The 13553-nt window shown below is 45.2% G+C and overlaps 1 protein-coding gene across 1 annotated transcript; it reads right to left on the bottom strand.

Moving 5' to 3' along the window:
- Nucleotides 1–213: 213 nt before the first annotated feature.
- On the bottom strand, nt 214–11090 carry MPV17L (MPV17 mitochondrial inner membrane protein like). The gene is made up of 4 exons (XM_049638293.1): nt 10767–11090; nt 7262–7332; nt 2959–2988; nt 214–2878 (listed from the first exon to the last, which is right to left on the bottom strand). The coding sequence occupies exons 1-4, from the start codon at nt 11074–11076 to the stop codon at nt 2699–2701; spliced, it is 591 nt and encodes a 196-aa protein (XP_049494250.1). The 5' UTR covers nt 11077–11090; the 3' UTR covers nt 214–2698.
- Between the last annotated feature and the right edge of the window lie 2463 nt (nt 11091–13553).

The following is a 13553-nucleotide window of genomic DNA, read 5'->3' as shown; positions in this document are numbered from 1 at the left end:
TCAGGAGGAACAGTGGGGGCCACCTGTTCAATTCCAAACCTGGGGAGGTTTAGGGTTTACCAAGAGTGGCAGCATTTTATTTATTTTTTTAAATGTTTATTTATCTATTTTTGAGAGAGGGAGGGATAGGTGAGGAGCAGAGAGAGAGGGAGCAAGAGAATCCCAACCAAGCTCCATGCTGTCAGCGCAGAGCCCGATGCGGGGCTCGAACTAAGGAACCGAGAGATCCTGACCTGAGCCAAAATCAAGAGTCGGACACTTAACGGACTGAGCCACCAGGGTGCCCCAGCAGCATTTTAAAACAGACAAACATTGCATTACTTGGAGTAACTTTCATTTCTCACACTAAAACATGAAAGTACTATTGCATAAAAATCAGAAGTGTATCACTTGCAAAAATTCAGAGAATGCATGCTATATGTTCTCTACAGCACAAGGCAGCACGTGACTGAGTAAAGATGATCACACTCATTTATGAATAATAAGCTTTTCCCCCTTGACAGTATAAACAAGGTCTGTGTTCCAATTACTTCTTTTTAAAAATCTTTTTAAATATTTATTTATTTTTGGGAGAGCGAGAGACAGAGCACAAGTGGGAGAGGGGCAGAGAGAGAGGGAGACACAGTATCTGAAGCAGGCTTTGGGCTTCAAGCCATCAGCACAGAGCCCAATGCAGGGCTCGAACCCATGAGCTGCGAGATGATGACCTGAGCCGAAGTCAGACGCTTAACCGATTGAGCCACCCAGGCGCCCCTGTGTTCCCAATTACTTCTATACAAAATGCAACTATTCCATCAAAAAAGTAATGCTGAAGCTCGTCTAAAAGATTGCCAGGCAGTACTTTATCATAGTTACTCTAGATACACTTTTTCAATGACAAAATCTGTCTTATATATTATGAAATAGCTGTTGTATTAACTACTTTCAAAATAATGCGAGTACTGTAACAAATTTTAGAATTAAGCTGTCTAGAAATGTTCTCACCATTCTCCCAATAATGTAAAATATATTAATACCCAGTAAATTCAAATAAATCATAGACATGATATAGTTAGGACTTAAACACATTTATATTACAAATTATATGAATTATATGCTTAAAATTCTTAAGTGCACATTCCTTAATTAATCTTAAATACAAATTCTCAAGATAAATGCATGAACACTTCAGCTCTTCCCATGTTAAAACTTGTGAAATGCTCATGAAAAACTCGTGAAAAACAGCATTGGGGTGCAGTTTTTAGGTGAAGTTTGCTGAACCTTCCTGAGATATCCACAGCATTTTTAGACCCACTGGTTTTGAGGTTAGACAAACAGTAAATCAGAAAGTCTGGATCAGGTTTCTCACACCTGCCTTAAAGACTGCCCATAAAGATTTATTTGAAAACACTAATTTTTAAAAATATAACATCGGTGTGAAATTTGGGGTAACTGTTTTCCTTGGAAACCTATGAAATAGAGTTTTTCTTCCAGAGGAAGAAAATTTGTTCATTTTCTTAGAAAAGAAACTTCACTCAATATATTTTTTCAAATTTTTAAAAAATGTTTGTTTTATTTTTGAGAGAGACAGAGCATGAGGGGGAGAGGCAAAGAGAGAGGGAGACACAGAATCCAAAGCAGGCTCCAGGCTCTGAGCTGTCAGCACAGACCCCGACGTGGGGCCCGAACCCATAAACCACGAGACCATGACCTGAGCCGAAGTCATCACTTAACCAACTGAGCCACCAAGGCGCCCCTCAATATATTTCTTTAAGAAGCCAGATGTTGTGTATATTTCCTGAGTCTAGAATACAGATATGGGATACTTCGGTCAACTGAATTTGCTCAAAACTAGAACACATGAACTAAAAAGTACTTAACTTCAAAATTACAATAGTCGTATGGGGCGCCTCGGTGGGTCAGTCGGCTAAGTTTCCCACCTCAGCTTAGGTCACGATCTCACGGTTCGTGGGTTTGGGCCCTGCATCAGGCCCTGTGCTGACAGCTCGGAGCCTGGAGCCTGCTTCAGATTCTGTGTCTCCCTATCTCTCTGCCCCTCCCCTGCTCCTGCTCTCTCTCAAAAATAAACAAACGTTAAAAAAAATTTTCAAAATTACAATAGCAGAAGACATCCATGAAATACATTTCTATACAGGACACACCAATCACATACTATTATTATTATTTTTTGATGGCATAAAATGTTCTTACAGAACTTAGCATCAGGAGAACAAGAAATTATTCTATAAAGTATTTCCAGAAAAAAAAAATCAAGTTATTTAATCTTCTCCTTGATTGAGCTCTATGTAAACACCAATTTACTTATATAAGGAATATTTTTGGTATAAAAGTTCAACAGATCCAAAGTGTTTAGGAGACAACCTGAGATTTTAGAAGCAAAATGGGTTCTTTAAATCAACTGGCATTAAAATATTAGAATAGAAATAGTAATAATTGCAAAATGCCATGATGGCACGGTGGTCACCAAAGTATTAGAGACGTGAACACAGTAGAGAAGTGATACTTTCAGACTAGCATGGGGAAAAAAGGTTTGAATAAAATTTAAAGTATTCATTGATACTTAATCAGTGGGTCTATGCAATAGTAATTCTCCAAAATGGAGCACATAACTGATGAGTAGACTCTTATCTGCAAGCAATTCACTGCATTAAAAAATAAAATAAAATAAATCCATCATTGTCAAGGAGTCCTTGGCTTCTCATTTCTCGGGAGGCCTTTCAACGGCACCGGCCTCTTTCACATGAAGGAAGGTGAAAGCAGACTTGAACGTGCCATCACCGCTCTGTTGTGAAAAGCAGAGGAAGGTAGCCCACAGAAAACCACAAAGTCCAGTGTAAGCTGTCCTCCAGTGCATGGGAACCAAGCTGAAGTTGGTCAGCTGTAACAGAAAGAAAGAGTATGCTAGGCTCCAGACAAACCACAGCCATGAATTAGCATTCTGAGTCGTTCGACACTCACCTGCACAAAGGGCCAGTACATCAGACCACTCTGGAATAAAGAAAAACTTTATTAGAATGCGTTTTAATCACACACATACACACACACACACACACACACACACACACACACACAATCCCACAGCTCATGCTATGAAAGATTAAGAAATACCAGGCAGATAAAATGTGGAGGTGGTATTATGTTTCAGACTAAGCCGATTAAATCAGACTACTTAAAGTCTCTCAAGCATAAGAGGGTAAGAGCTGTGCAAAGAGATTTCAGGTACGAGATATTTATATTAGTCATATCCACAGACCCAGAATGAGAAGACTCTCAGAATCAGTACCATTTCTCTTAGCCGCTTTCAAAATAACAACATATATTTATACATTGTGGTTTTACTGTTAGGCCAAGCAAATGCTATAGGAGTGTGTGTGTGTGTGTGTGTGTGTGTGTGTGTGTGTGTGTTAAAAGAGATAGAGAGCACTAGTGGGGGAGAGGGGCAGAGAGAGGTAGAGAGAATCATACACAGGCTCAATGCCCAGAGCGGAGCTGATGTGGGTCTCCAACCCACCACCCTGAAATCATGACCTGAGCCAAAATCAAGAGTTGGATGCTGAGCCGACTGAGCCACCCAGATGCCCCAGGAATACATTTATAAAAGGATCATCAGTAAAGTTTTAAATTTTTCATTCTTCATGGAATGATTTGTTAATAACATAGTCTACTATGTCACACAATGAGAGCCAGAGGGGACTCAAATTTTATCTAAAACATTTGATTTTTTATGTAAAAAGATTGAAGGCAAATAATATATTCTACTATTTCTTGCTATAGAATAAGTTTAGCTGACATTCTTGTATATTACAAAATACCCCCCAAAAGGGAGTATTTTGTTTTGGGGGTTTTGTTGTGGGGTTTTTTTGTTGCTGTTTTTTAAGGGGAGAAGCAAAACTGTATTCTTCAAAAACTAAAGTGTTGAGGGGCACCTGGGTGGCTCAGTCAGTTAAGTGTCCGACTTTGGCCCAGGTCACGATCTCATGGCTTGTGAGTTCAAGCCCCCGCCCACGGAGCTCTGTGCTGACAGCTCAGAGCCTGGAGCCTGCTTCAGATGCTGTGTCTCCGTCTCTCTCTCCTTCTCTGCTCCTCCCCCACTCGCAGTCTGCTTCTCTCTCTCTGTCTATCAAAAATAAAAATAAAAAAATTAAGAAAAATATATCAGTGTTGTAATAGACAAAAGAAGGCTAAGGAAATTTTCCCAATTAATGGAGACTAAAGAGACAGGACAACTAAATGCACTACCTGACCCTAGACTGCATCCTATACCTTTTGAAAGGAAAAGAAATGCTGTAAAGACCATTAGATAGTGAATTTACAAACATGGCATAAAGTTGGTGGGTGAGATAAAAGGATTATTACCGTTGTTAAATGTATTGAAGTTGCTAACTCTGCTGTGGTTATATAAAAGAACATATTTATTCTTAGAAAATAGATACCTAAGTATCTAGGGGTAAAGGGTAATTCTGTGTGTAATTTACCCTCAAGTCATCCAGAGAAACAGATAGATCGATGGATAGATGGATAGAGCCAGGAAATAATAAAACAAATAGGCAAAATGTTAACTATAGGCGAATATGGGTAAAGGGTATTCTTTGAACTATTCTGTTATTTTTCTGTCAGCTTGAAATCATTTCCAAGTTAAAGTTTTAAAAACCTATAAAAGATGGGGCATCTGGGTGGCTCAGTCAGTTAAGCATCCGACTTCGGCTCAGGTAATGATCTCATGGTTCATGAGTTCGAGCCCCTCATCTGTCTCTGTGCTGACAGCTCAGGGCCTGGAGCCTGCTTCAGATTCTGTGTCTCCCTCTTTCTGCCCCTGCCCTGCTGGCTTGCCCTCTGTCTCTCAAAAATAAACATAAAAATTAAAAAAAAAATAAAAACCTATGAAAGAGAAGAATGTAATACAAGATACATTTCTAAGAGGGAATATACCTGAGCCACCATATTGCAGGCAGTGAAAGGAGACATAAATCGCATGCTATCTGTACAAAACAAACAAAGTAAAAACTCAAGTACTACCTACGTGTAAACAACAAATAAATGAGACATGTTCTTTCCGCCTTCATCCAAAGAACTTGGATTGGGCACGGGGTTGATTCCTCAGCAACCAAAAAGCAATTCTGCTTTCACTCACATGTCCCTTGGGCTACAAGAAAGCCTTTGTGACAGGTTCTTTTTGGACGCTTCTTGTCTTCCAACTCCTCGTGTTTGTGCTCTTGGTTTCATTGATCAAGCTTGGCTCAAAAGCCGGTTTTAACCAGTTTCTCCCATATCTAATATCCTTCTCTCTGGGCTCTCCTCTGTGCATCTGGAAGTCTCCCTCTGGATATTCTAATGGCATCTAGAATTCAATAGTTCTCAAACTGAACTCATCTATCTTTTTTCCCCAATCGGCTCGCTATCCTCTTTGCACTATCCCAAGTGATGAGCTACCACTCATTCAGTTACTCAAGGCAGAGACCTGTGGGCCATCCCACAGGTCCTTGCCCCATTACCCCAACCATCCTAGATGCGTCCTTGCCCCATTACCCCGACCACCAATCATTCACCCAGAGCGACAAATTCTACCTCCTAAATAGCTCTCCAATCAGTCCTATTTTTTTAAGCTTTATTTATGTATTTTGCGAGCATGAGTGGGGGAAGGGCAGAGAGAGAGGGAGAGAGAAAATCCCAAGCAGGCTTCGCACTGACAGCTTGGGGCTCGATCTCATGAACTGTGAGATCATGACCTGAGCCGAGATCAAGAGCCCTACGCTTAACCGACTGAGCCACCCAGGCACTCCCCCGCCGTTCTCTGTTTCTAATGTGACCTCGGTTACACTAACCCTCTAGCTGGTTTCTCCTGCCACTATTCCTGACGTATAGGATCCTTGGCAGGATATCCAACACCCAACAAAGGTGGCCTGTGTGTCTTCGTTAAGGGAGGAGAATCTGAAAGACCTGCAAGTCCCTGCATAAAGCCCCTTTCTTTCCCAATTCTGCTTGCTTGCTCTTTTTTTTTTTAAACGTTACATGTAGATGCCTCCATACGATCTCTGACATAATGGGCACACTTGTTTCTTTTTCCAAAATAAAGCAGAGGAAAATCACATTTGGATTTGTGAGTCCCGATGGGCTCCTGATTTCTGCCCCAAGGGAAATAACAAGAGCTCTGAATACTCTTTCCCCTTAAAGGAGAAGAAACTGGGGCACCTGGGTGGCTCAGTCGGTTGAGTGTCCGACTTCAGCTCAGGTCATGATCTCACGGTCCGTGAGTTCGAGCCCCTCTTCGGGCTCTGTGCTGACGGCTCAGAACCTGGAGCCTGCTTCAGATTCTGTGTCTCCCTCTCTCTCTGACCCTCCCCTGTTCATGCTCTGTCTCTCTCTGTCTCAAAAATAAATAAACATTAAAAAAAAAAAGGAGAAGAAACTGTCCCTGAGCATAACGGCAGGGAGGGTGGGGAGGGGAGCATGCAGCTTCCGCCCTCCCTACCATCTGCCTCCAACCATCAAGCAGGCAATGCTGATTCTGGGGCTCAGTATTGCTCCATAGAAGATGCCAGAAGCAGTACAGGCAATAGCCCGGTGTGGCTTGGCACCGCCTCTGATAGGGAATTAAACACACGTGAAGCCCAAGGCCCAGTCTGTGCATATTCGGCCCTCCTGAAAACTCACTTAATTGGGATTAATAGAATAAAACATGCTCTAGGCCAGGGACAGAAAGCACCCCTGATTTTGCCAGGCCTTCAGGGTGCTGCTCAATAAATCTTCAGGGAATAAGTTAATAAATACTTGTTGGACTGGGTTGTGTATATTTGTATTGAGCAAACGGTGCGACATGTGACTTGCTTTGAGTCTAGAAGTGATCTTGGGGAACATCCTTCACAGGGACTCAGCAGAATGTACACCTGGGGACATTGGCTCTGAATGGGCATGATTCCATTAATCACTCATGTGTTACTATTCCTCTTGTGCACTAACCTCTTTGGGTCCAAACTTCACTAAAAAAACTATAACCATAATGAGAGTAAATTTTCAAAACAGGACTCATCATGAACATTGACTAAAATTCAGACACACATGTATAGACACTCCCAATGTAGAGACACCCTTAAAGCGTCTTACTCATTCACTAGCAAAACAATCTTAAGATCTCTCCATCAATATACCGTCCCCTGGTGCCAACCAACTGGAGCCCTAACTTAAGAAGAGTTTCCTTAAAATGTACTTAATTTTACAAATATACGAAAAGATCTGGGTTACCTTTTCAAAAGTCTGTTCTTACCTTGTACGTATTCCAGAATTTCTGTTTCAGGTCCAAAAATATGTCATCCTTTTCCTGGAGAATACTCATGCCTGTTTGTAAAAACACACACCAAAAGAATTTTTCAAAGATTCAGTGGGAAGAATACTGCCTAACAGTTAAAATTTCCTATTTCAAAATGCAAAGTAGCCAGTGGTATCTTCTCATTCATCATGTCTCTTCTGACCCAACAGTGAAAACGACATAACCTCCATTCTAAAACCAGATAAACCTTTGGGCACCTGGGTGGCTCAGTTGGTTGGGCATCCAACTCTTGATTTTGGCTCAGGTCATGATTTCACGGTTCATAGGATGGAGCCCCAAGTCGGGTTCCAGGCTGACAGCAAGGACCTACTTAGGATTTTCTCTCCCTCTCTCTCTGCCCCTCCCCTGTGCATCTTCTCTGTCTTTCTCTCATCTCAAAATAAACAGTTTTTAAAAACAAAAAATAAAATTTGAAAAATCCTTAAATAAACAAAAACTAGATAAATCTTAAAGGAGTGATAAATATGAAGTAGAAATAGCAGAGTATAAAAGTGATAGGAAAAAATACACATTTTTTTTTTAATTTTAAGAGAATTCACAGCATTCAGATAGCAAGATGATTGGTGACTTCTCTGCCTTCCAAACTTTTTGTAAGATGTTTAAAATTTGAGAAATATAGAGGTGCCTGGGTGGCTCAGTCGGTTAAGTGTCCAACTCTTGATTTTGGCTCAGGTCATGATCTCCTGATGCTTGAGATCAAGCACCGCGTTGGGCTCCAGGCTGACAGGGGGGAGCCTGCTTGGGATTCTCTCTTTCCCTCTCTCTCTGTCCCTCTCCTGCTCACAGGCGCACACACATGAGCTCTCTCTCTCTCTCTCTCTCTCTCTCTCTCTCAAAATAAAAACTTTAAAAAATAACAAATGAATGAACAAATATTTAATTTCCTTCTTTTAAAAAAAAGTGGCTGACGGACCCTGGGTGCTCTGGCAACTACAAAGTTCCCCCTCAATATTCCAATCAGAATTATTCCAGTATCATTATTCCAATCAGAATCTGAAAGCAAGAACGTCGCTTGAGCCTTCCTAAAAACATTCTGAAAACTTTGCATGTTCAACAACCCTGAAAAGAAATTCAGGGAGCAAAGACAAAATCCTCCTATTTTAGGAAGGAATAAAAATAAAAGTGCTTTAAAAATTCTCCTTCAAATCTGATTAGGAGGAAGGGGAAATGAGAGGTGTTTTTTTCAGCCTATTGCAAGGGATTTTTAGAACAGAATTTAGGAGAATACCCTTGCATGCAAGTATTGGTAAGGTTGGGTTCCACTTACCCAGCACTAATTAAGCGTTAGGCACTTTATGTGCCTTATTCCATTTGACTCCCCTCTCCAACAATCTGCGGATGTTGGTAGTTACAGAAGCAGAAAAATGAGCTTGGGGAGGTTAATGTTATACCACGTCCATCCCGGGTGCAGATTCCCAGCTGGACCTCTCCGTCATAATCCAAGCTCCCCCAGGTGGCCCCAGCACAAAGGATCATCTGATACAGGCAATTTCCCAGTTGGAAATGCCTGGAACAAACATCCAACCCACTCCTCCCACCTTCATTTTCACACGAGGAGAGGGAAATCGGGCCAGAAATCTAAAAAGCAAAACAAAGCAGCCATCTGGGTAGGGATCCATGTCAAGCTCCAAGAGCCTCAGACTTGAACCGCAGGCCTCCTGGAGCCTGGTTACCGAGGCTTCTTTCTGCTTTCACACACAGTGACAACACCCAAGATTAAGAACACAGTATGGGTGTGCCTGGGTGGCTCAGTCGGTTAAGCGTCCGACTTTGGCTCGGGTCATGATCTCACAGCTCGTGGGTTTGGGCCCTGTTTCAGGCTCTGTGCTGACAGCTCTGAGCCTGGAGCCTACTTTGGAATCTGTATCTCCCTCTCTTTGCCCCTCCCTAGCTCGTGCTCTGTCTGTCTCTATCTCTCAAAAATAAATAAATGTTAAAAAAAAATTTTTTTTTTTTTTAAAAGAACATGGTATGGAATGGATTGTGTGGATTATGTTGTCTTTGGGCAAATCACTTAACCCCCTTCGAATCTCAGTTTTCTGCTCTGTAACACAGCAATAATAAAGTAGATCTGCCTCCCTTGGTTGTTTGAAGATCAAATGGGAATACGGTTCCCAGAGGCCCAGCCCCTAGGTCCCAAATCCTCACCAGCGTTCAAGACCACTGCAGTAATGGCCACGAGGAACCTCCTTGCCAATGTGGCATGGAAGTCACACCTTGGTACCAGGCACCCGGCAGCCCCAGCCTTGGGTCCTCTATTTCCCTGACCCCACTGACCCCATCAGCCATGGGATAGCTGAGCCTACAGCAGGCAACGAGGCCCTTCATGCTTCCTGTGGGGTCTGTGAGAAAAGGAACGGAATCTGGCTCCCCAAAATAAGACCCATAAGGCATTGTGGTTTCTTCAAGGAAATGATTGGAGCCCCACAACCCAGTTTAGAAGGCACCAACAGCCACTGAAAAGACGACCTTCTTGGGGGAATCTGTTATCCCCAATGCAAAGGCCAGGCCCAGGACCCTTGGATTTTCTTACAGAATTGGTGCCACTCCCCTGCCCTCGCCCTCACCCGCTATAGAAACTGCTAGGAGGACAGAGGCTACAGAGCCCCTGGCACTGGTTTTGGCATGTAAGGTCCTGTGGAAGATTCCCAAAGTCAGGCCTTTAGGACCCAGGGTGATTTTCTGAGGAAGGGCCTCCTAGGTCTTTTCCTAGGCGTAGAGTTCTCTATGGCAAGATCCGAGGTCCCCTCACGTTTTCTGTGGCTTTTCTATACAGGGAATGTACCCCCAAAGGAAATTCTTGTTACCAAAGCAGGACTGAGGCCTTGAGCATGAATTTTCTGGGGGACTCCGTTCCACCTGCTCTGCGCCCATGGTCCCCAGTCCCCTCCCATTTCATTGATGTGTCTGCCAGTAGAAAGGAGGCCCATAGCCCTGAGCGTGGATTTTCCCAGGAGCAGGACTGCCCTGTCCCATAACTAGGTCACTGGGGTTGCAGCCGCCATGGACAGGAGCTACGATCTCCTCGACGTTTATCCGGACCTTTTCCAAGGGGAAAAGGCGGCCCCCCAGTCCTGCCTTCCTCCAGGTCTAGCCGACTTCCCAGGCTCCCTGAAACCTCCAGCCACTCAACTATGCACAACCCCAGCGTCCCAACTCCGCTTCTCCAACCACCACCTCTGAGCTTCTCCCCTTAATCTCCTGTCCCCAGACTTGTCAACTCTTGCACCTCGACCTCCTGCTCCTGCCCTGGCTCTCTCAGCCGTCTGAAATCCTGCCCTCACCCCCACCCCTTGGCTTGCAGCCCGGGTCCGGCCCCAGAGCCCCTGGCTCCATCCCAGCCCCCAGGAGCCCCCAGCCCCGGCCTCCAGTCCCCCAACCTTGGCTCCAGGCCCCCTCGTCGGATCTCGCCCTGGACCCGGTCCCCGCCCGGGCCGCTCACCGGCATAGAAGGCCGAGACGGCCACGGGCCCGCCGATCGCCTGATCGCACAGCACCTTGGCCAGCACGGCGCGCGGAGCACGGCCGGGCAGCGCGCGCTCCAGCACGCGCAGCCATACGTAGTTGAAGTTGGCGTGGAAGGTCACGGCCACGGTGGCCACGCGCCGCGTCTGCTGCCAGTCGGCCGGACCGCCCCGTAGCCGCTGCTGCAGCGCGTCGCCGGCGGAGAAGAGCGCCGCGTAGAGCAGCACGTTCGTGGGCCACGGGTAGCGCCGGGCAGCGCGCAGCAGCGCCCGCCACCCACCCGCCATGCCCGCGCTGGGGGCGACCGCCAGCGACCGCCGCGCAGGCCCCCTGGGCCACGCCCGCCCGCCGGCCCTGCCCTCGGCGCCGCCTCCGCCACCTGCACCTGTCTTCCCAGATGCTCCCGAGTCATTGGGCGGCCCGCGCACACCCAATCCGCGCCGTCCAATCCCGTGGCCACTAACCGTTGCGGGGCTGAGCCTTTGAAACGTGGCCGGTCCACAGAACGCGTGGTCCATTTCCATGAAACGTCCAGAATGGGCTAATGCGCAGCGACGGAAAGTCAGACGGAAAGCGGTTGCCAGAGGCTGGGCGATGGAGAGAATGCGAAGCGACTGGGTGTGCGGTTCCTTGGGGGGCGACGAAAGCGTTCTCTGTAAGGGGTGATGGTTGTACGGAAAACCACTGCATGCTATTTCAAACGGTGAATTCTATGGTATGTGAATTACAGCTCAAAAAAATGGGGGCGGGGGGGAAGGGATACCAAAATTCAGTTACCAAGAGGATGGTGTATGTTAAATGTTTACAGGCACGGAATTCACCCTTCCAACGCACACAATACACTTGTGTCGCTTAGAGGCAAAGCCACAAGTTAAAATGTGAGGCCTTTCGTGGATGGGGAAGTGAGGCTGGGGGGACCTATTGCCTTCACTTCAGTGTGTGGACTCCCTGAATATTGCCTTGGAAAACGTGCGGAGCTCCCAGGCAGAGTCCCTGAAGCACGGCTCAGGGGGGACCCCAGCAACAGATGTCATCTCTGATCTAATGGAACTCAGTTGTCTGCTTTTTTTCCTCCCTTTTTTCTTCCTTCTCTGTCACATTCAAACCCATTCTCATTCTCCCTCTTCTTCTTCTCTTTTTTAATTTTTATTTATTTTGAGAGAGAGAGCCATCCAGCACGCCAGCAGGGGAGGGGCAGAGAGAGAGGGAGAGAGAGAGAATCCCAAGCAGGCTCCACACTGTCAGCGCAGAGACCCTCGAGGAGTTAAATCTCCCCACCATGAGATCATGACCTGAGCCAAAATCAAGAGTCAGATGCTTAACTGACTGAGCCACCCAAGCACCACCCCTCCCTTCTATTTTTTTACCCTATTTTATTTCATTTTAGGGTTTTTTTTTTAACTCTTAGCTTTTCATTTTGAAAGGATTCCAGACTTCAAAAAAAATTGCAAAAATAGTACAAGAGTTCCCATATAGGCATCACCCAAGCTTCCCCAAATACTGACGTCTTGCATAACCATAGTACAATGATCAAAGCAAGAGAACAGTCGCTGATGTCATACTATTACCTAATCTACAGACCTTATTCAAATTATTGCCAATTGTCCCCCTGAAGTCCTTTTTCCAGTCTGGCATCCAACCCCTCATCACTTTGCATGGCACTGAATCGTTAGATATCTATCACCTTGGTCTCCACTCGGGGGCACTAACCTGTTATTTTGCAGACTTCCTCCACGTGTCAATCCCATTGTTAAGGGATGAGTTGTGTCCCTCCCAAAATTCATATGTTGGAGCCCTAAGCCCCAATATCTCAGAATGGGACTGTTTGGGATATAGGGTCTTTAGATGGGACCCTAGTCCAATCTGCCTAGTGTCCTGATAAGAAGAGAAAATCTGGACACGCAAATGGGCACCAGGGTAATGCACACACAGAGGAAACACTGTGTGGGGACACAGTGAGAAGGAGGCTATCTGCAAGCCAAGGAGAGAGGCCTCCAGAGAAACCAGCCCGGCTAATACCTTGGCCTCAGACTTTAGTCTCCTGAACTATGAGAAAAATACAGTTATTTTTTAACCCACCTCATCTGTGGTATTTTGTTCTGGCAACTCTAGCTGACTAACACACCCATTCTCTTCAATTCTTGGGAATCTACCAGTTTCTGTGTTCTTTGACCCTTTCTATTTGCATAAGTCAGCATCTATGCTGGGGCATTCTTCCCCAGCCCACCCCACCCCCTCATTCTGTTGTCACATAATCTTTTCTGACTCTGACCCACCTGCCTTCCTCTTAGAAGGACCCTTGTGATTACAGTCAGCCCATCTGGATAATCCAGAATAATCCCCATATATCAAGATCTGTTCCTCAAGGGTCATCTACAAAGTCCCTTTTGCCATGTAAAATAATGTATTCACAGGTTCTGGGGATTCAGATGTGGACATCTTTGGAGGACCAGTATTCAACCTACTGTAACTCCCCTTTATCGTGTCCTCCTTCTCTGTAACCCTTCTGATCTCTTCTGACAGCAACTGATCATGTTAGCTGAAATCCAGCTGTCCATTTCTCCATGTGTAGAGATTAGGCCCGTTTGTCCACACTTTTTCATTCATTCACTTAATTGATCGGTATTCTTTTTTTTTTTTTTAAGTTTATTCATTTTTTATTTCTGAGAGAGAGAGCAGGAGAGTGAGCACAAGTGGGCAGAGAGAAGGTGACAGAGAATCCGAAGCAGGCTCCAGGCTCTGAGCTGTCAGCACAGAGTCTGAT

Source organism: Panthera uncia, chromosome E3 (genome assembly GCF_023721935.1).
Source record: "Panthera uncia isolate 11264 chromosome E3, Puncia_PCG_1.0, whole genome shotgun sequence".
Lineage (NCBI taxonomy): Eukaryota > Metazoa > Chordata > Mammalia > Carnivora > Felidae > Panthera > Panthera uncia.
Note: the sequence above shows the minus strand (reverse complement) of the source record. Positions and strands in the feature narration are given on the sequence as shown.